The sequence below is a fragment of the Nipponia nippon genome, unplaced genomic scaffold (genome assembly GCF_047370975.1).
Source record: "Nipponia nippon isolate SJK-2023a ecotype South Korea unplaced genomic scaffold, ASM4737097v1 scaffold_12, whole genome shotgun sequence".
NCBI lineage: Eukaryota > Metazoa > Chordata > Aves > Pelecaniformes > Threskiornithidae > Nipponia > Nipponia nippon.
In genome coordinates, this window is record NW_028262313.1 from 21,474,795 (window position 1) to 21,502,119 (window position 27,325).

The 27,325-nt window shown below is 40.0% G+C and overlaps 1 protein-coding gene across 4 annotated transcripts; it reads right to left on the minus strand.

The window, feature by feature from the left end:
• Positions 1–215: 215 nt before the first annotated feature.
• APOOL (apolipoprotein O like) lies at positions 216–27,231 on the minus strand. Of its 4 annotated transcripts, XR_015702725.1 has the most exons (15): positions 27,147–27,231; positions 19,479–19,583; positions 18,748–18,867; positions 17,151–17,205; positions 16,109–16,207; positions 14,880–14,971; positions 13,091–13,177; positions 10,214–10,370; positions 8,245–8,433; positions 7,165–7,247; positions 4,765–6,518; positions 3,723–3,851; positions 2,624–3,144; positions 2,024–2,199; positions 216–351 (listed from the first exon to the last, which is right to left on the minus strand). XR_015702725.1 is itself a non-coding variant. In XM_087749144.1 (9 exons), exons 1-9 carry the CDS (start codon positions 27,156–27,158, stop codon positions 8,336–8,338), a joined length of 825 nt encoding a protein of 274 aa, XP_087605270.1. In that variant the 5' UTR covers positions 27,159–27,231; the 3' UTR covers positions 4,129–8,335. The 4 variants fall into 4 exon arrangements, 1 of the variants encoding a protein (XP_087605270.1); XR_015702726.1 differs by lacking the exon at positions 7,165–7,247; XR_015702724.1 differs by having other exon boundaries at positions 4,765–7,247.
• Between the last annotated feature and the right edge of the window lie 94 nt (positions 27,232–27,325).

Below are 27,325 nucleotides of genomic sequence, written 5' to 3' on the forward strand. Positions count from 1 at the left end.
TAAAGGCTTGCTAGAATCTTCCCTGTTCACCATTACCAAAGTGAGCATCTATCCCAGCTACTGCTGAAGTATTTTGTTGTCATTTATGCTGTTAAAACAATCCACGATGAATGTAAGATGTGCTCATAGCTCCCACATAGCAATCCAAGGCTTCTTTTCGTACTGCCAATTTACTTGCCCTGTTCACCTACCCCAGTAAAAGCTGGTATCTGTTTCTTCCATGAGTTCCTCACACTGTTGTTTTCCACCTTTCCTCCTTGATTGTCCTCCTCTCTGTGGTCTGCAATACATTTAATCTTCTCAGGTTCTTTTTTTTTCTTCCAGAAGTGCCAGGAATCCAAGTGCAAGTAACTGTATCAGGGAAAAATACGCAAATAAAATGTAGAGGGCTATCAAAGCGTAACCATATGATTTAAATGTCATCCGAAACTCTCTCAGACTACTCTTCAATGCAGCCTTCCTCTATCTATATTAGAAAGCTGTGTCTTGGCAATCTCTTAAATATAAAAACTTTTATCTCAACCCATAAAATGCTTTTGCAATGTGTAAATACTGTAATGAATTAAGATGGCTAAATTAAAAAAAGGAAATCTGATGTTCACAGTAATTAAACTCTTCTTACCTCTGAAACCCATGATTTTCTGAGCTATAACTTGCAACAATCTTCTGAAAAGGTAATGAAAGCTCTATTAATTTGAGACTTTTGAGAAAACCACCAGAATATGCAACATAGAAAACTGCACTCAGCTGGCAGGATAAAGACTGTTCTGCTGACCTACACCATGTTTTTAAACTTTGGTTTCTATGGCTCCACGTACAGCTTGCATGTTATAAACTGTAGGTCAAGATACATAAATGCAATCCAGTGACAGAAGTATTTGGTGTTAGAACTGAACTGTATACTTAAAAGTAGTTAAGCACACTTCTACACTATTTTGTTTTTTAGTTGACGCTATTATTTATACATGATGCGTATACGTGAGCTCTAAATCACCGACTAAGTAGTTGTATGTAGACTGTGACTAGAGTATTTGTGAGTAATTTTGTATAATAGTAGAGAAACTGTCCTGCTTTCTAGTAAGAGCCGTTTTCTGTGTCAATACTTACTGGCTATTCTGTTTCCCTGGGACTTGAGAAAGATGAAACTATAAAGGGATTCTCCTGTCCCTCTCCTTGGAAGTTCTTTCCGCCGATGTACCACATGCATGTTACAAACCAAGTTACAAATGAAAGAAGGGGAAAGAAGGATTTCTCCACCCCTTTGTTTGAGACTGAATGCAGCCTCAGAAATGTGTGCAGGGCACACTGGTCCTGAAGCTAACAGGGATGAGACAGGAGCTAAGAAGGAATCCTGTAATAGAATGCATCTACCATTAAATTTTGTTGGTTAACTTTTCTCTTTTGCAATCGTGTTTCCTTTCTGAGAAAAGAATAAAAACTACCCATCTGGCAAGGATGAATGGCAACAAAAAGTGACACCTTAGCACACCCCCAAACCGTCATCTTGCCTTTTTATTATTTAAAAAGTCTTTTAAAAATTCTCGACATTCACTGCACAAGATCCTGAATACGTGATGGCCTCCATGTGAATGATTCGTCATCCTGAAGAACTGTACAGGAAGAAATGGGGATGCGCCCAAACTTTGTGAAAGATTGACTGTGTTGAAGTTTAAGTTAGCACAAGCATTGCTTTTTAGGATGGTGCCCTTGAAATTTCTCCATAACTGATAAAATCCCAACGTGAATTTTTTCATTTGACAGGAGCTAGCTGCTCATGAAAATATGCTGAATGCAGTTACATTAACAGCGTAAGGTAAACTTAAACCTTTACTTTTCAAAGGATAAATAGTGATCTGTAAAAATCAATGCCTAGCAAATTCTTGAAAGAATACTGCTTTGGCTGAAAGCCCAAGAGCACTTAATTTTACAGCAGAGGATAAGACTGATTCTTAGCCCTGCCAGAAGACGGCTTTACAAGAGATCCCAGAATCACACCCACAAGAACAGAGAAATTAACATATACCTCAGCAAAAAAACCTGCGTGATCCTCCTTCAGACGTAACGGAGAAGTGTGAAGTACCAGTTCATATACATGCTTTGTTCTTCTGGTTGACAGCGATCTCCCCTCTGGTTCCAGCTCACAGCTGCTGAATGCCACTGCTCCGGGCTGTGCGATACACAGAACGCCTTTACCTAGGGCTTTTAAATTTGATTGAGACAAAGATGCAGAAATGTAATTGGCAGTTTTCACCTCGGTGAGTTGTTCATATGAAGCGGATTACAAAACCCAAACTATTGACTTTCTGTTACGTGCTGGTATTTTACTGAATTCAACAGGTTTGGACTAGGCCTCAAGGAAGGGCTGCAGAGGCCATCAGCAGGTTTTTTGCTTTTTAGTGCCTACTTAGGTAACAAGAAATAAAACCAATGCCAATAGGCCTATACAGCTGTTACCTGTAGATTTCACAGCATACCCATTTCTTTCTCTTATTGTCTTTGTTTCTGGAACGCAGCAAAATCAAGTGGAAAGTTATGCATTCTACAACTAAGGTCTAAGTAGACTACTCCTAGACTAATTTTAATTCTTCAAATAGAGAGCTATAACTAAAGCAAAGTTACTGACCAAAATTAATGGTGGAAGCTGGTCGACTGCTCATTAGCTTTAATCTTAATTTCAGATCTGCTTCACGATGGCTTTGGAGAACACACTACTACTGTGGTGCCACAGAGGTTCTGAGGGAGGCGCAAACAGAAAGCAAGCTACATATTTCTCAAATATTGATATTAGGACTGCTACAAATAAAGCACAAAAAAATTTCCAACACTTAAAACTGTGATAGCTTCAGTTTAGACTTATTATCTGATCACAGCAAGGCAAATACATGGAATTTCTTTCAGTTGTTACAGTAAAAGCAATCTCCTGTAGCCCATAAATGAAAGGGCAAAGAACTAACTGCACCTTGAATAACGGCGTTCTGACTGCCCGCAGTAAACTCGGACCTCCCAAATGCACGTCCCTTCCAACACTCTCTAGTCACTGATGAAAGTTTTACTTCCCTCTTCTTTCTCTTCTCCTTCTACAACTTGTTAGTACGTACCGATATACTCATTTTTTGCACCACAAAATAGATCTGGCCATTGGACCTGAAAACATAAAGAAGTTTCTTCAAATACAAAAATTACTATAACAACAAGATTTTCCAACTTTTAGATTTCCTTCTCCTTAGCATTTCAGTTTGGTTTGTACACTTGCTGTGGTCTACAAGAAAAGCGCATCAATACTGTGGTAATACAAACAGTACGGTAACCTCTAGAATGGTTTCGATTACAGTCTTTCTTGACTGTAGCTTACTACCAGCACATATCTGAGCTTTGCTTCTTAGGATTTAGAAGAAAATCTACACACAATCTAGTGCATACTAAAGCTCCTTTTTACAAAGTATAGGCTTTGTAGGACTCCACTTTCTTTTTAGATTTAAAATACATTTTCTGTATTTTAATGTTATTCAGAAATACCCCAGTTTCACTACAAGATAGCTATACTGATGGAATAAAAAAAACTTTACAATATTTCCTAAGTTATTGCAGAATCATAACAATAATTTCCCATTAAAATGGCCACATTACTTATTCACACAATTTTTCTTCTTTTAAGTAGCTACACTGTAGGTTACACCACGTATTACATTATTTGTGACTCTTGGATTGACAAATCACTTTACCTGGAAGATTACCATGGAGCCATACTGAGGTAAATATATTTACTGTCTGCCTCGTTCTTTTAACGATATGTGTCACTCCTCCAGTATGGATAAAAGCCTTCTTTTTTCCAAGTTCTGAGCTACAGCATTCTTTAGAAGAAATTACCAAGAAAAGAAAATTAGAGCACTTCTCAAAATTTAAGACGCATAAACAAGTGAATACTGAGCATTAATGTGCCCTGCATGTTACTTCGGTGATTTCTTCCAGGAATGTGTGTTTCAGTACTTCAGGGGTGAAGTTTTTTCCCCCAACATTAGTGCAACAGGTGTGACTTAGTCGTGTTTACCCACTAACTTTTAAAATGTACTTTAGAGAAAAAGAATTGACAATTTGCCCTACAGATGAGACAACATACAAAAGTTAAACTTAATTTTTAGGAAGTAGCTTATCACCCTTTATTTTCAGGTGCTTCACAACAATATGACAAAATAAAGTATTACAATCAGTTTTATGTAAATAAAAAAATAATATCAACTAGTTCCAAACCTCTATATAACGAATATGATCAATCATAAAAAAAAAAAAAGCATTAAATTAAAAATATTTCTGTTATAAAAATTACCATGTGACCCAGTTCTTTAAGACATTGGATTTTTCAAAAATATGTAACCTATCTCATATAAAAATTACAGTATACATTCTTACTTTTATTATATTACTGCATTATGAAAGAAACGATATTGAACTTCCAGGTCAAGCTTTAAGTTTAAGTGACTATGAATGATACATTTGAGAGGCATTTCAAAGTGTTTCACTATAAATTAATAAAACCATGTCTTGCAATGCAACTTTTCCTGTGTACTTATGTTAATTTTTCATTGTTTAACAGGTCTGTGTACTGGGTCTGAAATCTTAAAGAGATCAAGTCAGGCACATACGTTTAAAATGAGGACTCACAAGCATGGCATAATGTAGATTTGATTTGCCTTTTTAACGCCATTGCATAGCACCTTTACTATAAATTATTAATACAGAGATGTGGCTACAGTTCCTCATAGTTACCTGGAACAAGCCATCTGCAGAGTATTATGTAAAACACGGAGCTTCAGATGGCTGAACTGAAGATGGCGGGCACCTTTTCAGATTTGACAAAGAAACACTTCACAAAATGGCAGCTGAGTAATAAGGATCCACAGTCACCATCCCAGTATTTGCACAAGCGCAGATTAGTGATCTGATTTGGGCTGCCTTCATTTCAGCAAATACATTCCAAACTTCTCTATAATAACCTGCATCTTTTTTGGTACCTCTAGAAATTTCTCTTATCGTGTGTCTCACATGGCTGGACAAGACGATGACTGACGCTAACAGAAGCGTATATTATCAAAAGAACTATTACACTATATCATATTCCAGGTTTTACTAAAAAATTCCTTCCCACTACTAATAATTCTCTTCTCCAGGACAGAGAAATACCAACTGAGAGACAGATTATGGTCTTTCTGAAAGCACAGAACACACCCAAACAGGATACAAAGCTTTTCGTACTTTTTCTGTCCCGTTTTCTTTGGCTGCAGATGGGGAAACACTCATTTTATAGCTAGATCTGTTTCAGTGCCAAAACCCAAGCCCCTAATTTTAGTCCCAGCTTTTCAACTGTGTCGGGATGTTAAACAAAAACTGTTGATAGAAAACAAACAAAAAATTACCCTCTCTTGTAGAGAAGAATAAGACAGAGAAATCTCAACTGACCAAAAAGCTAAACTAAAAAGCAACAGTAGCAGACAAACCCTGTACTGGAATACGCCTGTGCTGGCTCACTCCTCTTGTCCACCGAGAAGAAATGACACAGCACAGAAATACCATTTTATGAGCTCTAGGACTGTATTCCTCATACTGTTCATTCATCGAAGTGGGTAGGAGCAATAATTTTAAGTTATGTCCCAGAAAATGTATCTAAGAGTTCTGAATGACAATTTAACTCTGAGGCATAGGTCTATTACAATTTTGCCCTAAGGAGTAATTTGAGACTAAAATACAGGCTAGGGACAGCTTTGTGTATCATGTCCATTTACAGCATGAACTTCTTGTAAAATCAGGAGTTGTAATACAAACGGCTTGCATGAAACATTTAATTCTTGACTGCCTAACCACCGAGGAGTCCAATCTACCTTTTGCAGACTGGACACCTTCATTTGTATCACAAGACTTGAGTAGTAATGCCCTTAAAGTATGGAAGGGACCAGAGAGGCAGTGGGCAGCCTTTTAAGGCCTGCTCTTGCCTGGAAAGGGCAGACATGCTTGTTCCGTAACAGCTGTCCAAGGTAGCTTCTGTCCCTGCTCCCAGAAGACTGATTCCTGTGCGTAGTTTCCCACTGCATACTGAAAAATGTCATCACAGTAAAGCCCTGCAAACTCCATGCACACCTGCATCATCTTACCTTTCTCGTTGACTTGTTGCAGTAGCGTATCACTCAAAGGACGTAACTCAGAATTTAAATAGAATCTAGGAGTAGAGCAGATGGTTTTTCCTTTATGTTTTTTATCCAGAATCTGATTAAGGGGCCAGATATGAAGACAGATAATACAATTTCTGCCATCCAGTCTTGCACTTGAAAATTACCATTCTTCACCATTTCACTTCCTGCCTTATGTCTTCATCTGTTTCCCTGGAAATGGTATATGAAGCCCAGCCATCTAATTTTTTCTATTCCTCTCTCTGTGATGGAACACTAAATGTGCCTCGTCCAGGAGCTCTGTGAAGATTGATTTAATATCCTCTGATTTGCTGCCTGAATTCTGACAGTTTCCTGGGCCTTAAAAGATGATTAAAGAAACAAAACACATTAAATTCTAAGTCAGCTGTCCCAAGCAAGTTTAACTAAGAGAATTCTTCTTCCTTAAACTTCACACTTACTGACTTCACCTTCCGTGGGACTCTGTATAACGAAGCCCAGCACTTTGCGTGAAATTTGGATTCCCAAATATCAATACTTATCTCTTTCTGAACCACCATAAAAGCCTTATTCTTTTGCTCATTCATCATTTGTGCCTTGTGCACATTCCATTGTGCAGTATCTCCTCAAACCTTCTACCAGTCCCACAGCAACACTAGGAATCCTGTTTGCCTGTACTTCACTAGTCATTTGCCTTTGCATTAGCAGCCTCAGAAGCCACCAGGCTGTGAAATCTCTTCTTACGGAGAACAGGAGCAAATATCCCTTCGTATCCCAGTGCTGGGAATACCTTCACATGAAGCAGCACTTCTTTTAAGGTTTAAGTCCCCCAAACAAACTGTTTGTATAGTTTGTTCTTGTTTCCCCCCTCAACTTTACAACACAGCACATATTTTCATTAACTGAAAGGTAACGGAATTCAACAGATCGAAGGACAAACTACCAGCAATGTCCTTTTGCAGGCTGTATATTAGGGAAGCGCCACAGTAGATACAGATGGGATTACCTCTAGGCAGCAGGCTGATTATCATGGTGTGCTGATAATGAGTTGCACTTTGTTCAAGGAAGACCACCAGATCTATTCCAACCCTTGTAAGAGTGTTTTGAAGAGAAACGGAGGATGAACAGAAGACGAGTGACATACACACTGATAAAAGCAGTGTTTGAAAGTTTCATCCTAGGAAACTTAGTCAATTTCTGATTTCATTCTTATGGAAAAAGACAGAATTTCACAGAAATCCTACCAGGAACAATGGGTACTGCACACAAACTTCTGGGAAGAAAAACCTGGCTGCCTATTACTTCTGCATTTTTAATATTTGTCAGCACTTTAAACCTCAAAACTACAGAATGTTCCCAACTTCCTAAAGATTGCTAATGCGTTCTGTATAAATTCAAACAGTATCAGTCTCATGGATTAAGCAATTTGCATACAGTTCTTCGAAGTATGAGAAGTAGGCGAAAACTAATGCATAGTCTATAAAGGATTTTTTAGAGATTAGTTGTGTGGCTTTTTTCCCCAACTGAAGTGACATTTAAATATAGCAGAAGCATGCAGGACAAGAAGGTGTTTCCATTCACCTTTGTAAACGAGGCAAACAACAACAAATGACTTTGCAGTGAAAAAAGGTGACTTGTTAGTGAAAAAAAGTGACTCGTTTATACAAGCACTAAAGATAATGCTATTGGTATGATGTAACGACTGACTTTTTAAGGGTACTCAGGCCAATAAAAAGTTGCGCTGCATTCCAGAGCTAAGAGGAAAAAAAAGACAAAGAAGCCTCTGCAGACCCCATCCATCACATTCTTCTTTCAGATCAATGAACATCTGAGCCAAAGTATAGAGATAAGTTTACATTTTCACATATCCTTTGTGAAGTGACATTTATTAACAAGCTTGGCACAGAGAAACCTCATTGTGAGAAGACACTGACAAATCTCATTTTTTCAGTGTCTTGCTAATGACACTGACAATGAGTGAATTGTCACTGCTTCTAAGTAGTGAGAAACAAAATATTCACTGAACAGAATCATGTAAGTCAATAATACAAATTGGGATATAAGAAAATACCTGATTAAATGATACCTCATAGAGTATGTATTGTAAGGATTATTCCTTCCCTTCTTCCCTCCCCCTTATCTGTAATACTTTGCAAAGAGTTGTAAGCAGATTTGTCTTAGCTTCTAGTACTGTACATATCGACATCTTCTGGGCTGGACTGGCCATGGTCCACAAGTTTTGGATCAGGCTTAAATTTTGGTGTCTTCACTGTTCCTGTTAGAGATATTAAAGAAACGTATTTAAAAAATACACATATATTTGAGCTGTAGAAAAAGCAGCTTATTGACACATTTTGGAGAACTACTGTATTACCAAACACTTACAAATGATCAAAATATGTATGTTCTAGTTAAAACTAAGTGATACAGGACGATGAAGGCATGTTGTGATTATTAGCATACAGCAGCAGACCGACAGCAGATCTAGAGAGAGACCTACTCTCTAGACTTTAATACTACTTCCTGAACACAGCAGGGTGAGAAAAGAAATAGTGATGCTTTGCCCCGCACATGGAAAGGAAGGGAAAATCTGGGACATGGAGAAAAAAATCTCCAGTCTTCCTTCCCCCACTGCTCCCAGGAGCACAGCTGTCTCCCAAAACCAACTGAATCAGTATCTTCCCTGAAGCTGCTGCCAGATGGTAAGAATTCCAAATTAAGACACTCTCACCTAGTTTCACTCCATGACTTCCAAAACCAGTGAACTAAGTTTACTAAAACGTTGAGGCCTCACACTCATCCTCAATGACAAGGCACAAAGACTGACATATTTAATGATACTGTAATTCCAGAGGATCTAAGGGAATATAAAGGCAGGTTTTCTAGGACTGTGCCTCCTCCTACTAGTCTGCTTCTTTTCCTGCTACATCAGTAGGTTTAATAAAGGGTTCTATGTTCTCCTGAAAGCTCTGCCCTCTGTGGACTAGTGAAAATAAACATCTCTGACAACAGATTAATTTCGGGCATGGACATTTTTGGCTGTATTTGGGACATGAACTAATTCCACCCATGAAAGCAAAGACAGAAGATATCTGTATACATAACACCATTAAAGACAGTCTGGCCTGAAGCGAATGTAAAAACAGATCAAAGCATTCCACAAACGAAATCAGAAAACATACAGGTGCAAAGCAAAGAAAGATGTGAATGTGTATTATAGTGAAAATAAAGGGAAAAAAAAAATTTAAAACCCCACCCAAATATGCTCTGCTTGCTTTCCAGAAAAAAAAGTTCTGGTAAAGAACACAGGAAAAAGTAGTAAGCAAGTTTAAGTGATGAGTAAAATGCAGAAATTGCCCCTACAAAATGTAACAATATTTTGAAAGAAATTTAGTTCTCCTTTAACAGGTAATTCCACTATTGGTCTTAGCAATTGGCCTATCGAAATATTTGTAGGTTAAATATGCTGTTCCATGATCTAGTCGATTCTCTCAACCACTTAAGATGCACAAAGAACATCACTGCAACAAACCCAGCAAAATAAAATCCAATGCTTCATTTGCCAATTACGCAATCCTCTTTTACCGATACCTGAAGACATAGAACCCGTACAGAGAAATGAACAGTAATTCAAATTAGCTGTTTTCAAAAAATCCAGCAGTAATCGTTTAAATTACACTTACGGTATTCTGACAACAGAAGGATAATTTAAAGTAGGTATTAAACAGAAGTACTTGGTGACACCACCTCATGGCTAACAATACGGGATATGGTCCACAGCAGATAGAATGAAAGAAAACATTATTGAGAAAGAACAGCAAATTTATAAGAATTCTGATATTGTGACAGGGTCCATAGCAAGAAAATTATCACCTCCCTGAGGCTCTGAACCCTATATTAAATGACAGTGTGTACCATATATTCTCAAGAATAATATGCTATGACAGTCTGCTGCATTTTAAAGCAAGGGTAACTACGAAATTAAGTCAAGTAGTTCAGAATTTGCCTTGGATTTGCAAGCTGCCCTGAGATTACACTGGAAATTTTTAACTCACCTGATGAAGGCACTGGATCTTTATTACTCCAAGACTCTACTGGAGAAGATTCTGTTCTGTTATATGATCTTGACTCAATAGCAGATTCAGGTTTTGTACTAGAAATTTCTTTCTTTTTCTTATCTTCTTGCGTAACTGATTTTGACTCTTGCTGCAGCTGTGAACCAAACATTAATAAAAAAAATATGCACACGGGTATATGCTTAATACATTATTGCAAAATAAAGCTTTCAAGTCTGAAAACTTATCTTTTTCAGATATGACATCATACAGTGACATTCAACTAGTAATGTTAAAGCCAGCTGCATGCAAGGGACACAGCTGGGAAAAATAAAATGCATGAAAGAACCCCACAGTTCAGATACAATAACTTCAAATTCAGGTGTAAGGAAGTTTACTTTGTCATGAGCGTATTCCTAAGTCTGATACAGTGCTTCTACCTGAGACCCTCAAAGTACTTGACAAGGAAGTCACTGGTCTTTTACAGGTGAGGAACCTATAGTCTTACACAAGACTGCAATAGCATTTAGTTTTTACAGAACACTTATGTATTGGGTTGGTGTGGCAAGGTTTTGGTAGTGGGGGAAGGTTCCAGGGGTGGCTTCTGTGAGAAGCTGCCAGAAGCCTCCCCTACGTCCAACAGAGCCAATGCCAGCCGGCTCCAAGACGGACCCACCGTTAGCCAAGGTCAAGCCCATCAGTGACAGTGGTAGCGCCTCTGTGATAACATATTTAAGAAGGGGAAAAAAAACCTGCTGGGCGACAGGAGCCAGGAGAGAGGAGTGAGAATATGGGAGAGAAACAACTCTGCAGACACCAAGGTCGGTGAAGAAGGAAGGGGAGGAGGTGCTCCAGGCGCCGGAGCAGAGATTCCCCTGCAGCCCATGGAGGCTAACAGCGGAGCAGATCTCCACCTGCAGCCCACGGAGGACCCCATGCCGGAGCAGGGGGATGCCTGAAGGAGGCTGTGACCCTGTGGGAAGCCCGCACTGGAGCAGGCTCCTGGCAGGACCTGTGGACCCAGGCTGAAGCAGGTTTGCTGGCAGGACTTGTGACCCCGCGGGGGACCCTCTCTGGAGCAGTTCGTGAAGAACTGCAGCCCGTGGGAAGGACCCACGTTGGAGAAGTTCATGGAGGACTGTCTCCTGTGGGAGGGACCCCACGCTGGAGCAGGGGCAGAGTGTGAGGAGTCCTTCCCATTATGAGGAAGGAGCGCCAGAGTCAACATGCGATGAACTGACCCCAACCCCCACTCCCCGTCCCCCTGCACTGCTCGGGAGGAGGAGGTAGAGAAACCGGGAGTGAAGTTGAGCCTGGGAGGAAGGGAGGGGTGGGGGGAAAGCGTTTTTAAGATTTGGTTTTATTTCTCATTATCCTACTCTGATTTTGATTGGTAATAAATTACATTAAATTTCCCCAAATTGAGTCTGTTTTGCCCATGACGGTAATTGCTGAGTGATCTCCCTGTCCGTACCTCGACCCACGAGCCTTTTGTCACGTTTTTCTCCCCCTGTCCAGCTGAGGGGGGTAGTGACAGAGTGGCTTGGTGGGCACCTGGCATCCAGCTAGGGTCATTCCACCACAATTTACTACCCTTAGTTAACAGAAGATGGAAAGATAAACCATGGTAAACCTCTAGTAATAAAAAATAATATATCATTTTGGGAACAGGCTTCACTCAGGGAAAGAAATAAAGTTAATAGAAACTGTCTTTACCACATCAATTCTTGTTTCGCTATTATTTTCATTACATTTATCTGAAACTCATTTTCAAAATTCAGAATTCCATTTGCACTCCTCAGTGGAAATAAAAGGTGAGGACTGCGTACAAATGACGACCATAAATTTAAAGCAAAATACTTCTAAATGTTAATATGACTGAGAAACTTTCATTTTCTTTAAAAAGAGAAAAAAAAAATCACTGTGCAAAGCTGAAATTTTACTCAGGGAAGTACTACTTTTGTCAAGAGTTTTTAAATTTCCATCGGAGAAAAACCCTTTCAGGTTGCAGAAACAACATGTTTAATTCTGGGATGTATTAACCCAAATTCCCTGTGTAATTTACAAGAGGTTACTATTCCCGTCTAATTAGTGCTGGCAAGGCCTCAGCTGGTATACTAGGTCCTATTTTGACCACTTCACTTAAAAAAAAAAAAAAAAAAGCCAACAGAAACCATACACAAAACCCCCCAAAAAAACAGAAAAAAGAGAAAGAGAAACTAGAGAAAGCTCAGAGGAGAACAAGAATTACAGAAGAGTTAGAAAGTCTGCTCTATATGGAAAGGTTATAGTAGGGAGAAGATAATGACAAACACCATGATAAATTTTCCATAGGTAGTAGGTCAATATAAAGAGGTTACTGACCATTTATTCACTATGGCTGCAATGAGGACAGGACAAGAAAAAAAAAATACAGATACAGACAATTTCTATCACAGGGTGATTAAAATAGACTACCTGGAAGGGTTGTGGAATTTCCTTCACTGATATGTTTAAGAATAAGCTAGTCGCACCTACCGTAATTCTGTGTGTCTTTACTTTAAATTCAGTGGTCTGCTTAGGACCAAAGCTTGAATCAGAATGCATTATTTTTGTCAAGATCAAAAATGAGCTATAGGAGAAACTCAGTCTTCTCTCGTGCATCTTGCATGTATTGTGGGACTACATAGGGGATCTCAATATCTATTGGTCTGAAAGGTATTACAAAGATGACATTAATTAAACATTGAAGTTACAAAAGTATCAGAGCGGTTTTTGTGCCTCACTTAACACAATTAGTAAACTTAAACAGTATCAGCAGAAGAGTACTTGACCTTCTAATTTACTTTCTTCTCCTGCTGACTTTATGAGCGACAGTCATTACTTCAGAAAGCCTACCTTGGTGACATCTTCCTTTTTTGTCCACAGTGATCGCACAGCTTCATAGGTTTGATGGCTTGCAGAAAATAACTTTTTCCCTGTTACCTATTTTTTTAGAAAAATGTAATTTAATGACAGCTTTAAAAATATTAAGATACATAGACCATTCAAATGAAATGCATCCTATTTGCATGAGAACATGCTTGGCCCCATACTAAGACATCTACTATTTCATTTACTACTTCAATCATCTACTTTTCAAAATCTAGTGCATAGTTCTCTTACATCAAGCAAATCCTAAATAATGTTTAAATTGGTACTAGAAATCCACAGGGAACATTCACACACTACATCCACCTACTCAACATGAAATCAAAACCTGATCAACAAACAGTGTTTTGGCAATGTTAGCCCAACAGAGAGGAGCAGCAGTTTAAAAGGATCCAAACTTGCCTCACTATGTTGGAAATGATCAAAGACAGTAACACAAAAGGAAAAAGCCCTAGAAGATGACCTGGCCCATGCTAATGAGCAGTGCTTTGCTTTATAAATGACCAAATCCTTCAGTCTATTTTTGAAAAGTAATTTTATAATACTGCAGTAACTATGGAGTACCTTTACAAATGCTCTGCAGAAACAGAACACTTCACAGCTGCAACTACAAAAAACTGTGCAAAAGGTGATACAGAAGTAGATAGGAAATAAGGATTTAGCTTCCTGAGATAGGTCATAAGGCACGGTGTCGCATTCCTATTCATTTCTCCACCTTCCAAACCTGACATTTAAGTCCTATGATAATAAGCCAAGAAATCCCACTGCCTCTTGAGAAACTATAATCCTCATTGATTTGCATATAAGAAAAAAACCAACGTATCAGTTTAGCAATATAAGATTGCCTAAAGATTTTAACCACAGTACAGGTCTTTGCAATATCTTCCTAAGTACTCTGGAAGTATAAAAATACCAAGCAAAACCACCCCACTAAAATTAGTAACAGTAGCAACGGATTCACCATGATGGAAAGTTAGAGATTCAATAGTCGTTGTTTCAATCAGATTTCAGGATAACGTTCCATACATCTTTCTGTCAAAACTTTAGATCTAACTGAAAGATTGAGAAGTCCTAGAACCAAACACAACTAACTAAACTAAGTTTCCCTATCTCATCAGTTTAACACAGAAGTGCAGTTTTGAAACTATAAATACAAAGAATTCTTATGAAGCAGTATGTGCTTTTCTAAATTTTCTAAATGTGTTTTTCTAAACACTGGAAAACTATAGAGAAGGAAGAGATATATAGACTTTATATCCTGCTTTTCAATTCACTTTTTATGTAGAAAAGTACTGTGTGCAAACAATTCTTACATACAAAATATTAAGCGTAGTTCTGCTTTTCTGCATTAACAGCTAAGACGTATTCTCATCAGGCAGACAACTGCGAGATGACAGTAACTGGAAAATACAGAATTCTAACAAGAGATGCAATTGTACAGTATCTCAAATCGCACATCTATCAAGTTTGGCAAGGCTTTATTTTTTATTTACTTTTATTTCAGCAAAATAAAATTATCTTCATTTATTTGAGAAATGAGGATTAAAAATTAAGAGGCTATGCAACTGCATTTTTAAATTCAGTCATTTTATTCATTTTTTATAGTTATGCGATTAACACCTGTGATACATTGTATGTTTTAATGAAGATCCATGTGAACTCTGACTCCTAGTCCCATGACGCTTAATTCAAGTGACATGAGAATGCTATGACGAAATTCACTGTTAATTCAATGTTAAAATACAGGTAAACTTACCTTAGCAATTACCACTGACTGAGCTGGGTAACAAACAGATATTCCTAAAGTAGTAAGTCCCAATGGATAAGCAATTTTCTTAAATCTAGAATCTGTATAAAGCCAAATATTTCAAATAATTAGACACTAATGAAATGTAAAACTAAGCAGCTGTATCAATTAAATGCAATTGTTCAACCCCTAACCATTGCTTACATCAAACTTATCCCCAGGACGGCGGGAGGAGAGAATACAGAGCGCGGTTATAGTTTAGCACAGTCACGTTTACAGGAGATACTGATATTCTGAACATTGGTTTCTGGAATGAGAAATAATCCCAAACTAGATTTTCCAATATTGTCAAAAATGCGAAGAACGCCTGTGCCATTTAGGAGGTGCTGTGGTTCTTCGCTAGCTCCATGCGCACTCTCTCGAGGACACAGACTACAGAATTTGGAGCAGCCAGGAGCCTGGAAACCGGGGCCTCTTTGTTCAAACATGACAACAGCTGGGCCAGGCTCAGGGTCCTGGCTGTTGACAAGGAGCCCTGATGACAGATTCTCAAGGCCAAGCCTTTTTTTTTTTTTTTTAAAAAAGTCTGTCCGCCAAAAAGTAAGAGAGATACAAGAAGAATGCTTTTACTAAGCTACCAATATTTTGATTAACCCATTTGCTTTGTGAAATACTCAGACAGACACACACTCAGGTATTACGGATTAACATTTTCTGAACAATATCTTCTAGCAGTTTAAGTGTCATTCTTCTACTATTTATCTTGAAAGGAGAGGTGGCTGTATCTATCAAGTTATCCTTTTGGCTTCAAAGCTGCCAAAATCACGCCTGCTGATGTGCGTTCTCTTGTACCTGTGTAGCCAAATGCTAACATTCTTTAGCTTCTTCCCTCTAAATTCCCTTAGTTTTCACTATATTCGGTAACCTTACCTAGTAATTTGTCTCCATTTTACTCCCATACACACATTGTTTCTGAAAACCAATAATGAACAAACTCAAAACAAGTGTCCTACTTTGAACTTATGTTGATTCCACCATTAAAAATGACCTGCTCTATCTATTACATCTTAGCCAGCTTCTAAAAGAAATATTTAATAACGTCCCTTCAATTTATCAGGAAGGATCTTTTTTTAATACTAGTTCCATAGGGCTTTGCCTAAGTTTCAGGAAAATCTTTTGACCGTTAAAATTACTACGTGCTTCATATTAAATAACAGAAACAATCAAAAACCCCCTACCTTTTCTTGCCAGCACCATGCCAGCTAAGCCCGATATTGTAATTACACCAACTTTGGGAAGAAATTCTGGTGGAGGATTCTTCAGGTAAACATAAGCATCTTAGAATTAAAAAAAAAGAAGAAAAAGAAAAGAAGTATAACAATTCAATATTAATCCTTCTATTTTATTTCCCACTTAAGAATGAAGATGGAAGTAAAGTTATGAATATCCACAACTGAAAACAGTCCAAGACTGGATGTTTGTTAATGAAGGAAGATGCCTCGTTTTCCAGGTGCACACTCTGCAGTCTGTGTTAGACAGAAGCAGAAGCACAGTCCTCATAACACAGCAGCAAAGTTAACAATTTTTCTCCTTAGCTACTTCTTTCTATTTTGTAAAATGTTAGTCCTTAATAAAGGAAAAGGAAAGCATAGTTTTAAGTTTTGATTTTACTGTGAGTTAATATAGATTAAATGAGAAAACACGTATTTTGGAATCTCCTAATATAGTATTTTTAAGGAAAATACCTTTTATCTGTATTTTCTGATACTTCACTTGAATGCAATTACTGCTTGTAACTTGTGCTAGAATTAAGAAGTCGTTTTTATAATTAAGACAGGATGTGGAATTTCCACTGTGGGAGATGTTCAAGACCTGACAGGACAGGGATCTAAGCAGCCTTCTTTGGCCCTGCTTTAAGCAGGGGATTGGACTAGCCGATCTACAGAGCTGCCTCTGCAGAGAGATCGATGGAGCTATAGAGTTTCCAACTTCAATGATTCTGTGATACTATGATTTTAAGAACAAAGCTAAAATCAAAGGAATGAGAAACACTATTTAATTGGTCACTTCTCTCATTTCAGAACAGAAATGAAACTCCATAGTGAATTAACTGTGGTCCCAGTTTCTTTCCCCCACACTTGTGGAAGGTATTCCAGTGCACTCCCCTTCCACCCTTTCCCCTCCTCCCCCGTACCTAGAATTTGCTGTTTCAACCGTCTTTCTAACTTGCAAGAAGAAACAACAGAAAACGCTCAATTCAGAAATATGTGACCTGCCTACCTTTTCCAAACTGAATTGAATCCATTATTCCGTTTTTAACAAAGACAAAAGCATCCTACAAAAAAAAACAACAAAAAAAAGAAAACAAGATAAATGTAAAATCTTTACAAAAGTAGGTGTTTTCAGTACAAAACTACTCAGTTGATACACATGGCTCAGCACAATGAGACAAAGAAATACTATGTAACTTTAAAAAAGTCAAACCGGATCAGTGAACTTCTACAGAGGCTGTGCTGAGATCTATCCCCTTTTTGACTACAATACTTATATTTTTAGAACCTCCACCATATTTAATTTTAAAAACTCTCTTTAATATAGTAAGATCGCTTTCAAAATTGGCATCTCGGGAACAAGGCTGCAGGGTAGCAAAACATCTGGATGTATAACATAAGAAAATTCCATTATAAAATACAATCTTCTCTTCCCTAGAGAGACTCAATCAATAAAAATTACTTTATCTTTTAGTTTGTAAAAATGATGCTCAGTTTCGCTAAAGATAAGCAATACTGATTGGGTCTAAGATACGTGCTCAACTAATTTGCATTACTCCCTTCAAATTGGTCAATTTATTTAATTAACAGTTTTTCTTTACTCAGAAAAAAACCTTCTACTAGCCTTTATTAGTATCATTGTCCTCAGATTGCTAAACAAATCGAGTAAATACACATTCTTTAGGAGATTAATGAAAAGGAATGTCATCTTGAGTTATTTCACCCAAGTGATTTGTTTGCAGTAACACAGAATTTGTACCACCAGAGGTCACTGCTAGTCAGTCGCTGAAACACTCACTTGATTAAAAGTTTGATACAGATTTGTAACTAAATTATTTCAGTTATGCAGTCACTGACAAAATTTTCACAGACCAATGGAATCAAAATTTACAGAAAATACTGGAAGATATATTGGTTTCCCTGCCTTTTTCAAATAATAGGGTCTACTATGTTTGTAAGAGAAAAATGCAAGTGTAAAATTTCTTATACTAACAACAGCCAGGGTAAAACGTTGTCATTTACCAGCAGTTAAGAGAACGGTGCCAGGCATTGCATTTTCTTCTATGCCTAGAATATTCAATAACAGATTTGCGAGGTATTTCTGACGACTAGTTAGGAATAGCTTGATTTAACAGTTATATTGGAGGCACTCAGTACCTGAAGTACCTAAATCCGGACTTTTAACCTGCCCTTCGGAACCAGCGCGCTCTCTCTCCGTGGGCTGTACCTGGAATTTCAGACTCCTAAATGCTACCAAGTTCTGCTAGCAAGACATTACTGACGTAGCTTTTGCCATAGAAGGTGACCAAGAGATGTTTCTGAACCTGACATTGTGGGTTGGCCTAGACCCAGCATTGACTGAAAGGGACCCCTTTGATCTCACTGCCTTTGGATTTGGAAAACAAGGAGAATGCACAGGTTCCCTGTTACAAGCACAGTAGAGAAATAGGAGAAAAAGGGTTCGGTTTTGCATCTCAAAATTATAGGTGTATGCTAATACAAGGAACTGTAAACAAAATCTCCAGGGTGAAGTATGCTGTTTTTTCAATGTTATAGTTGAGTGCTGTCAGGAATTGTAAGAAACTTTGGATGCAGGTATTTCTTACTTTGCACCATCCAACATAGCGGCCGGTTGTCTGTCTTACTGAGGAAAATTGCTTCTGCAAGTGACCAGGCTGTTCTTCAACGTATTTTGATTTCAGAGGTGGTGGACAGTAGATTGGAAGCTGGAAAGAAAAGCATAACTGTACTGCAGGGAGACAGCTCTGTATACTGATTAGTATTTACACTGAAGAGTGTTTTTCAAGATGGCAAATCCTTAGTGTTCCCATTACAGCAAACAAAAACTCTATATTGAATTATGTTCTTCTATATTTACAAACTTACTTAAGTGCGACTACAGGTTAATTCTTTAGAAATGAAAACTGAAAGTATTGTATAGGTTCTAAGAAGTAGAATTACTGAGTTTGATAAAAATATCTTTTATTCAAAAAAAGCATGAGCACTAATAGTTGGAAAATACATGCACGTATTACTAGAAATTGTACAATAGAAAAAGACTATTATTATCACTAAGTATTATACTCGCTCACCTTTTCTGGCTTCAGTGTGGAAATAACATAATAATGAAAACAAGATAAAACTTTACTTACTATTGTAACGCTTCACAGTTGATTTATGCTGTAGTGGTCAGTTATTTAGGAGGTAATTTTTATTATCACATACTACTCTAGCTATGTATTTTATTTACTAGGTAATATAAGTCAATGGAAAGAGATGGTATTCTGCAGATTCTTCTAGTATTATTTTAAACACTGACAAACAATAAGCTTCTTACCTGATTTGGCTTTATCAGCTGACCTTTTGGTTCCTTTTCTGTTGCTGCATGTACAGTAATACATGCAAATGGCAGACCAGAAGAAAGAGCTGCCAGCTTTGCCACCTGGGACAGACAGATGAAAAAAGGGAATCTTAATGCAGAAATAAAAATTTCTCTCCAGTAAAATCTGGATTTTCCTATTCTGTTGTGCTTGATCAAATATGGGATTAAACAAGTCACTTTTAAAACCTTTTGAAAACAGTATGCCTTTTAGGAACCTCTTCTGTCTTATGCAGAGATTTTCTCAAATTACAATGGTAAAGAAAAAGCTAGAGATCACTGACAACAACAGTTATGTCTAAAATATCAGGAAGAATTTTGTGTTCAAAGCCATGTTGATGCTTCCATCATCCCTTAAAGTAAATTAAGTTCTAACCTATTCAACATACAGGTACTCCAAGTCAATGAATGACTCTTGTTTCAGCAAAATGCACCTCAATTTTATTTTCAGGAATTCTCCATGACATCAGACAAAATATCATCTCCTTTCCAATTCAGAGAACGGTTCAACTACTGTTTGTTCGGAATAACTGCGTGTCAACAATAAATGAAAATACATAGCAATAACTGGAATTAAGAACCACCTGCTTAACTTTTCAAATCGCATATGTTACAATGTAAATTACAGAAATATAGATTTGGTCATGATGTCTACTTAGAACATTTATTTGGAAAAAAACCACCGGATATTACACAAAGTTTGAACTCAAATACAGCTTCACATGAATATTTTTTAAATGATTGCATTAAGATTCCAATCAGAGCTGGCATACCATGTATTAAAAAACTTGCCACAACATTTTGAAGCATCTGCAACTTTGGTAGATTATGGTTTCTTCTATATCAGTAAAGACTTTTCTGTTCTGTTCTTCACCTGAAGCATTTTTGAAATTTTAAAAACGTGAAAACAAGTATGAAAAACGTTCCCAGGATATGCATAGAGATGATGGTGGTAGAGTGCCAGAAAAACAGAAAAGCAAGGAAAAAAAACAACTTGATTCTGGGAAATGCCTTAAATCCCTAGTATAAAACTCCACTATATCCTCATTGTTACCTCAGCTTTCGATTGGAAATACACTGTCAAGGGAGAGAGATTTAATCCATGGCATTTAGTTATAATAATGAAAACACAATGAACCAAGGGCAAGTCCTGCCTGACCAACCTAGTGGCCTTCTATGATGGAGAAACTACATCAGTGGGCGAGGGAAGAGCTACGGATGTCGTCTATCTGGACTTCCGTAAGGCCTTTGACACAGTCCCCCACAACATCCTTCTCTCTAAATTGGAGGGATATGGATTTGATGGGTGGACTGTTCGGTGGATAAGGAATTGGCTGGATGGTCGCATCCAGAGGGTAGTGGTCAATGGCTCGATGTCCAGATGGAGAACAGTGACGAGTGGTGTCCCTCAGGGGTCCATTCTGGGGCCAGTGCTGTTCAATATCTTCATCAATGACACAGACGGCGGGATCGAGTGCACCCTCAGCAAGTTTGCAGATGACACCAAGCTGAGGGGTGCAGTCGACACGCCTGAGGGACGGGATGCCATCCAGAGGGATCTGGACAGGCTGGAGAGGGGGGCCCGTGTGAACCTCATGAGGTTCAACAAGGACAAGTGCAGGGTCCTGCACTTGGGTCGGGGCAATCCCCGGTATCAGCACAGGCTGGGGGATGAAGGGATTGCGTGCAGCCCTGCCGAGAAGGACTTGGGGGTACTGACAGATGAAAAGCTGGACATGAGCTGGCAACGTGCTCTCGCAGCCCAGGCCAACCATACCCTGGGCTGCATCACCTGCAGCGTGGCCAGCAGGGAGAGGGAGGGGGTTCTGCCCCTCTGCTCCGCTCTGGGGAGACCCCCCTGGAGCCCTGCGTCCAGCTCGGGGGTCCTCAGCACGGGAAGGACATGGAGCTGTTGGAGCGGGGACAGAGGAGGCCACAAAAATGATCAGAGGGCTGGAGCACCTCTGCTGTGAGGAAAGGCTGAAAGAGCTGGGGTTGTTCAGCCTGGAGAAGAGGAGGCTGCGGGGAGACCTTATTGCAGCCTTTCAGTACTTAAAGAGGGCTTATAAAAAAGATGAGGACAGACTTTTTAGCAGGGCCAGTAGCGATAAGACAAAGGGGTAATGGTTTTAAACTAAAAGAGGGTAGATTCAGACTGGATATAAGGAAGAAACTTTTTACAATGAAGGTAGTGAAGCACTGGCACAGGTTGCCCAGAGAGGTGGTAACTGCCCCATCCTTGGAGACATTCAAGGCCAGGCTGGGGCCTGAGCTTGAGCTCTGAGCAACCTGATCTGGTTGTAGATGTCCCTGACAATTGCAGGGGGATGGACTGGACGGCCTTGAAAGGTCCCTTCCATCCCAAAGCATTCTATGATTCCATGAAGAAACGCAAAAGCACCACCCTGAATTGGCTCAGGTTCATGACACATCAATCACATGCAGATTAAACTACTCAAGACAGCAAAACACCATCACTGCTCAAGTAAGCTGTGTGGTCATCACAGCAAATCTTTCAGATCACACAATCACAGCAAAACACAGAGCTGTTGGGGAGCAAAGGAGGACGCTGCAATGATGAGAGGACTGTTATGAAAGAAGAGGCAAGCAGACAATGCCAAAGCTGAAAGCTGTAGGATAAAGCTAAAAATTATTCTTCAGTTACTTTTTTTAGCATGGGGGGCTGAGGGGAGGGTTACTTAGTTTCTCTACACTAACAGTCTTTAGTGATATATAGTATTCCTGCTCTTAACACACAGCCAATGTGCCCCTCTCCTCTCCTTGGAGCATAAAACCTTCTTGTCGGCACAATTATCCCACCACCCTCAAGGTCTGCTAGTGGCTACTGTTTTTACTTCATGCTTTTCTTCAATATAGAAATGGTAGGAAGATGCGTGGGACTGAGCTCATCTTGCTTCGCGAAACAGAACCCCAACACTTTTTCTCTTCAGGCCAGGTTGATGTTACAAAATTTTTCCAACACAGCTATGTCAACTGGAAGCGTCAAAAAATCCCATGACTCCAGCATAGCTAGGGTAGCAAACCCCAGCTGGCAAAGCCAACACTGCAGACACAATCACGTTGACTAGCATGTACTATTCTCTCAATTTACACTAGTGACACCCCAAAATATCTTCCCTTTGCCGATGGCCGTGAAGTATAACAGGCCTGGGGGGCACTGACCCAGAACTGCTAGACATGGCCACTAGACGAAAGCTGGGGATACAACTCTCGCCGCATCAGGAGGCCCAAGCAGGGGAGACGGGGACGGCACGAAAGCAGAGGCTGAGCGGGCTCCTCTTCCCACAGAGGCGGACAGGCCGGGCAGTCTCTCCAGGGCAGGAACCCGGGAGAGCTGCTGCCCAATTCCTCACCCGGGGAGGGAGGGTTTACATGCACCATACGCACACAGGGGTGGGGGAGCAGACGCTTTGCAAGTTAAGGCAAGAACATGGCTGGATTTGGAGTGGGCAGAGGGGGAGATACCAAAACTCACGTTACTAAAGAACTGTGTTTTTCCCATGTTGACCTAGCTATGCCGGCAAGCTGGGACATGGTCAGAAGGAAAACGGAGGTGATACCAATTCCCGAAATCTAGAGAGATAAGTCCTACATACATAAAAATACAGCCATGCTGATACCACATATGTTGACCAGCATTGTGAAAAAATTTAGTTAGTCACCTATTGACCCAAAGTTTAGCAGAGAGGAGCTGTAGCCAGAACGATCTAACACACTTCGTACAACGTAGGGTACGACTGCTATACCGAGGAGTACTTGGCATTTTTCCTTTCGGTGCCTAACATGCCCCCCTCATCAGAAGAAATCACCAGGAGGCTCTGCTGACTCAGCTGTGTCCCAGCACGGGAGAACAGCTCTCCGAGCACTGAACAGCCCCAGGACACAGAAAACAGGTCAGAGAGGATGGCAATAATCAAAATATAAATCAATTAACACAAGAACTGTCTTCCTGATAATGTTGCTTAGAGCAAAATGCCACAGTCTGAGCTACAGAAGATTATCTGTAAAGGGACACCCATTCTCAAAGAAAAGTCTGTATTTTTCAAGCATTATTAAAAGCAGCTGTTTAAAATGTATCATAATTCAGATAGCCTACCTCAGTACATGATGCTACCAACACAACATACCAATATTCAGTAGTTACTAGAAGGAAAATAAAATTTAGAAGTGAGAAACCATGAAAAAGTTATATTGTTCACTTAACAAATTTGATTAATTTGTTTTAGAAATTCCCAACGGAGTTTATTGTGCTAAATGTAAAACAGAAAGCTATACCGGGAATGATGAAAGGAGTCCAATTCCTGACTGACAGTAATTGCTTTACTTTTGGATGCCTGAAGACAAATGCATAAATGTTTAAAAATCCAAGTCAACAGCTGCACTATCCAACACTTGCGCTGGCACAATTATTCCAAGAAAGTTTCACTCTTTTCTATTGAAATCACAAAGAACCGAGGTGAAAGAAAAGCAGCATCACCCTGACTACATAGAAGAAGCTTCACTACATTGAGTTGTCTATCCTCTTCCTTTATCCAATGACTAGGTATATTAAACACACCTCGACTAGCTAAGTTGTTTCTTATTATTAAAATTATTTTACTAAAATTATGTATTAAACTAGGAAAATCATCTGTTGTTTAGCTAAAGAAATTAAAATATATTTTACCTATGAAATCTTCTAAATGAAGTTATTGTGAATTAAGAAATGACAGGATCATATAGTTATATTAAAGACTAGGAAAGAAGTACAGACAGAAACATCTACAACAAATTCGAGCTACAAAAAATGTTGGAATTACATTGTCAACCTAGTAGAACGAGTCCAGAACGTCAGTCGATAAGTCATTCAACCAAAAAACTCTTCTCTTTAATGAATTCAGGAAATATTTTAATTTACTTTTTTTTTTTTAGTTGAAAGAGTTTAATCCAACATCTGGTCTGCATTTTACTACTAGTTCTGCTTTTATCTGAATTAATGCTCTGACCTAAGCCCTATGAAACTAACAGAAGAAAACGACCCAGTCCCTAATGGCAACAGATCTAAATACCAGCAGTTATAAAAGCCACGAGCCCAGGTGACATCTTCTGGAGATGAATTCAATATGAACATAGATCTAAACATGACCAGAATTACAGCTATCAGAAATTACCAGCCTTAATGCTCTGGATGGGGGAAGGTCAATGGTAAGAGTCAGAAGATTCCCAGTAACACCACTGCCATGCTGCTGACGCTGCCATCACGCTGCAACACGTACCGCCGGGAGGCTGGTTTTTTCACAGGCATAAAAAGCACTTTGGTTATTTCAAAGCACTAAACAGCGTAGGCTAACAGACATGGCATTATTTTTGATGAAAAGACTGAATAGCAGTTATTTGCTGAAGAAATTTATTATATGCTCTCTAGCAGAAAACTGTTACAGCTATATCTTTTAATAGTAGAACCAGAGTAAAACCAATCAAAATATAATAATAAAACTGTCAAGTGTACCTGGATAATTTTGGCTTTAAGTCTTTGCATTTCAAACAATCGACTTCAAACTGTTAGAATCTTATCAAAGATCAAAACTACAGATTCTATAAAAAAAAAGTCAAAAAGCTACATCACTACAAAGAATTCAGTCTCTCCAACTCAAAAGATGCAGAATACAAACTAAAGCATAATAAAACCATATCTTTAATTTATGCTAATCTCTAAGACGTTAAGTATTGGTTCTCACTGAAACTGCAAATTCTGTACACTTACTTCAAGAACTGGAGCACAAATAAGGAAACTTGCCCTGAAGGTAGGAACAAGCCTCAAAATGAAAACAGCTAATCAAAGGAGCAGGCTACATGCAAAAACATGATGCGTGTATGTAGATATAAGTATATATGCCTTCTCTACCACAAAATCAGAATCTACTAGTCAGATTAAAATAAGATTAAACTTTTATCAGCTACCGCATGTCATATTTTCAGCGGAGAGCTGTTACTCTAAGAATAAGAAGCACAGGTTTACAGTTTTCTGCTACCACTCAGATGTCTTGAGGTAGAACAGAAAACCATCTCCGATCCTTTTGATTTACTTTTCCCAGAAGTTACATGAGACACGACAATTGTCATAAGTTTCTAGGCCAAATCCAGTATTTCAATTTGGATATGTATTTATAAGTCTCTAATGACCACCACAAAAAACCCAGATGAGTGGAACAGAGCATCCTTCCACTTCGACTCAACTTGCTGGCACTCCACAGATTTTTTTTTTTTTTAATCTTTGTCTGCCAGACGGTAACCCACGGAAAGTGAAAACTTAAGAAGAATAAAACTCCACTCATTTTTCATAGTAAATAATAAAGAACACATATAAAGTTATGTCACTTCGTCAAAGGCACGGAATAATTCAGATTTATGCACTAAACTATACTACTTCAAGATCACGTAGCCATACGACAAAGGCAAATACAGCTTCTTCTTTCAGGTACCTGTCTCATAACAAAGGTAAAACGCTTCACTTGCATTCCTTTAGCTGTCCGCATTTGCATCTTTTTCTTCGCAGATATATACACGTTTTAAATGCACAGCAAAAGTAAACATGAAGATACATGTGAGAGGAACCTACTCATCAATTTGACTACGAAAACTGGAAAACCTGTCTAAGTATTTGAAGGCCTAGCTCTTTACAGGCACATTTTTCTCTGTTTAAAGACACTGTATTACCTCTACAATTGAAAATATTTTAGATACTTGTGACCCTCTTAGTTTGTAACAGTGTGATTTTAACATCCTTGTTAAAACGTGATGTATAACACTACTATACTTTACAACGCTACTACCAAACTAGTATCTTGATACTTCATCTCTCGAGTAAGGAGTGGGAAGCGTTTCAGAAGCTGTAAGTAGATGGAGAACAACCAGAAGAGAAACACTTCTTTCATTCCCTGCTGTACAACTGAACCACCCTCTTGAACCAGGTCTTTCTACCCTCAGTTCTACAACGGCGAAAGCGATACTGAGACCTCACTTCCCTGCTCCTCCTTCACCTGAGCCCTCGGTTAGGGGCTGAAGGGATGCCCCCACTCCGAGACGCTTCGACCTTCCGATTCCCCCACGCCGGAGCAGAGCAGTGCGCTGCCCGCACCAGCTCAGCGCTGGGGAAGCGCTGGGCCAGGTAACACCGCCCCAGAGCGCTGCTCGGCACACCGGGCCTGCCCGCCGCCCGCACCCCCGCCGCCTCCCGCGCTCAGCGACGCCCCGAGCGGAGCAGCCGCCGGGCCCGGGCCGCACACACCGGCCCCGGGCCGCTCCCTGCGGGACCCGCCGGCTGAGACCGCCCCTGCGCCGCGCAGCCCCGCCGGCAGAAGGGGCTCCCTCCCTCCCCTCAGCCGGCGGGGTGCCCCGGCCAGGCGCGGAGCCCCCGGCCCGGCGGGCCCGCTCTGACAGGAGGCGAGCGGGCCGGGCGGGAAGCGCCGTTCCGGGAGCTCCCGAGTGGCGGGGGAGCCGCAGGAGGCCCCACGGGGCGTCCTCCGGCTCCCCCCGAGAGCCGTGGGTGTCTCCGAGCGGGAGGGGGAGGCCGGGGCCGAGGGAGCCGCCGCAGCACCGCCCTCCCTCACGCAAGGCGGCACTCACCTTGGCCGCCATCTTAGCGACAGCCCCGCGGCCGCCTACGGCGAGCGGGAAGGGCCGAGCGCTGGGCGCGGGGCGGGGCGGGGCGGGGCGGGGCTGCGAGCGCTCGGGGCGGGCCGGGCCCTGCGTCCCCGCCGGGGAACGGCAGCCGGGGCGGGCGGCAGCCGCCGAGCCCGGGGCCG

Coding starts and splice junctions, on each gene's coding strand:
- APOOL (XM_087749144.1), bottom strand. Junction 17,206..18,747: donor GCTATGTTGGATGGTGCAAA/GTAAGAAATACC, acceptor TTTTTTTTGTAG/GATGCTTTTGTCTTTGTTAA. Junction 8,434..10,213: donor AGATCCAGTGCCTTCATCAG/GTGAGTTAAAAA, acceptor TATCTCTAACAG/GAACAGTGAAGACACCAAAA.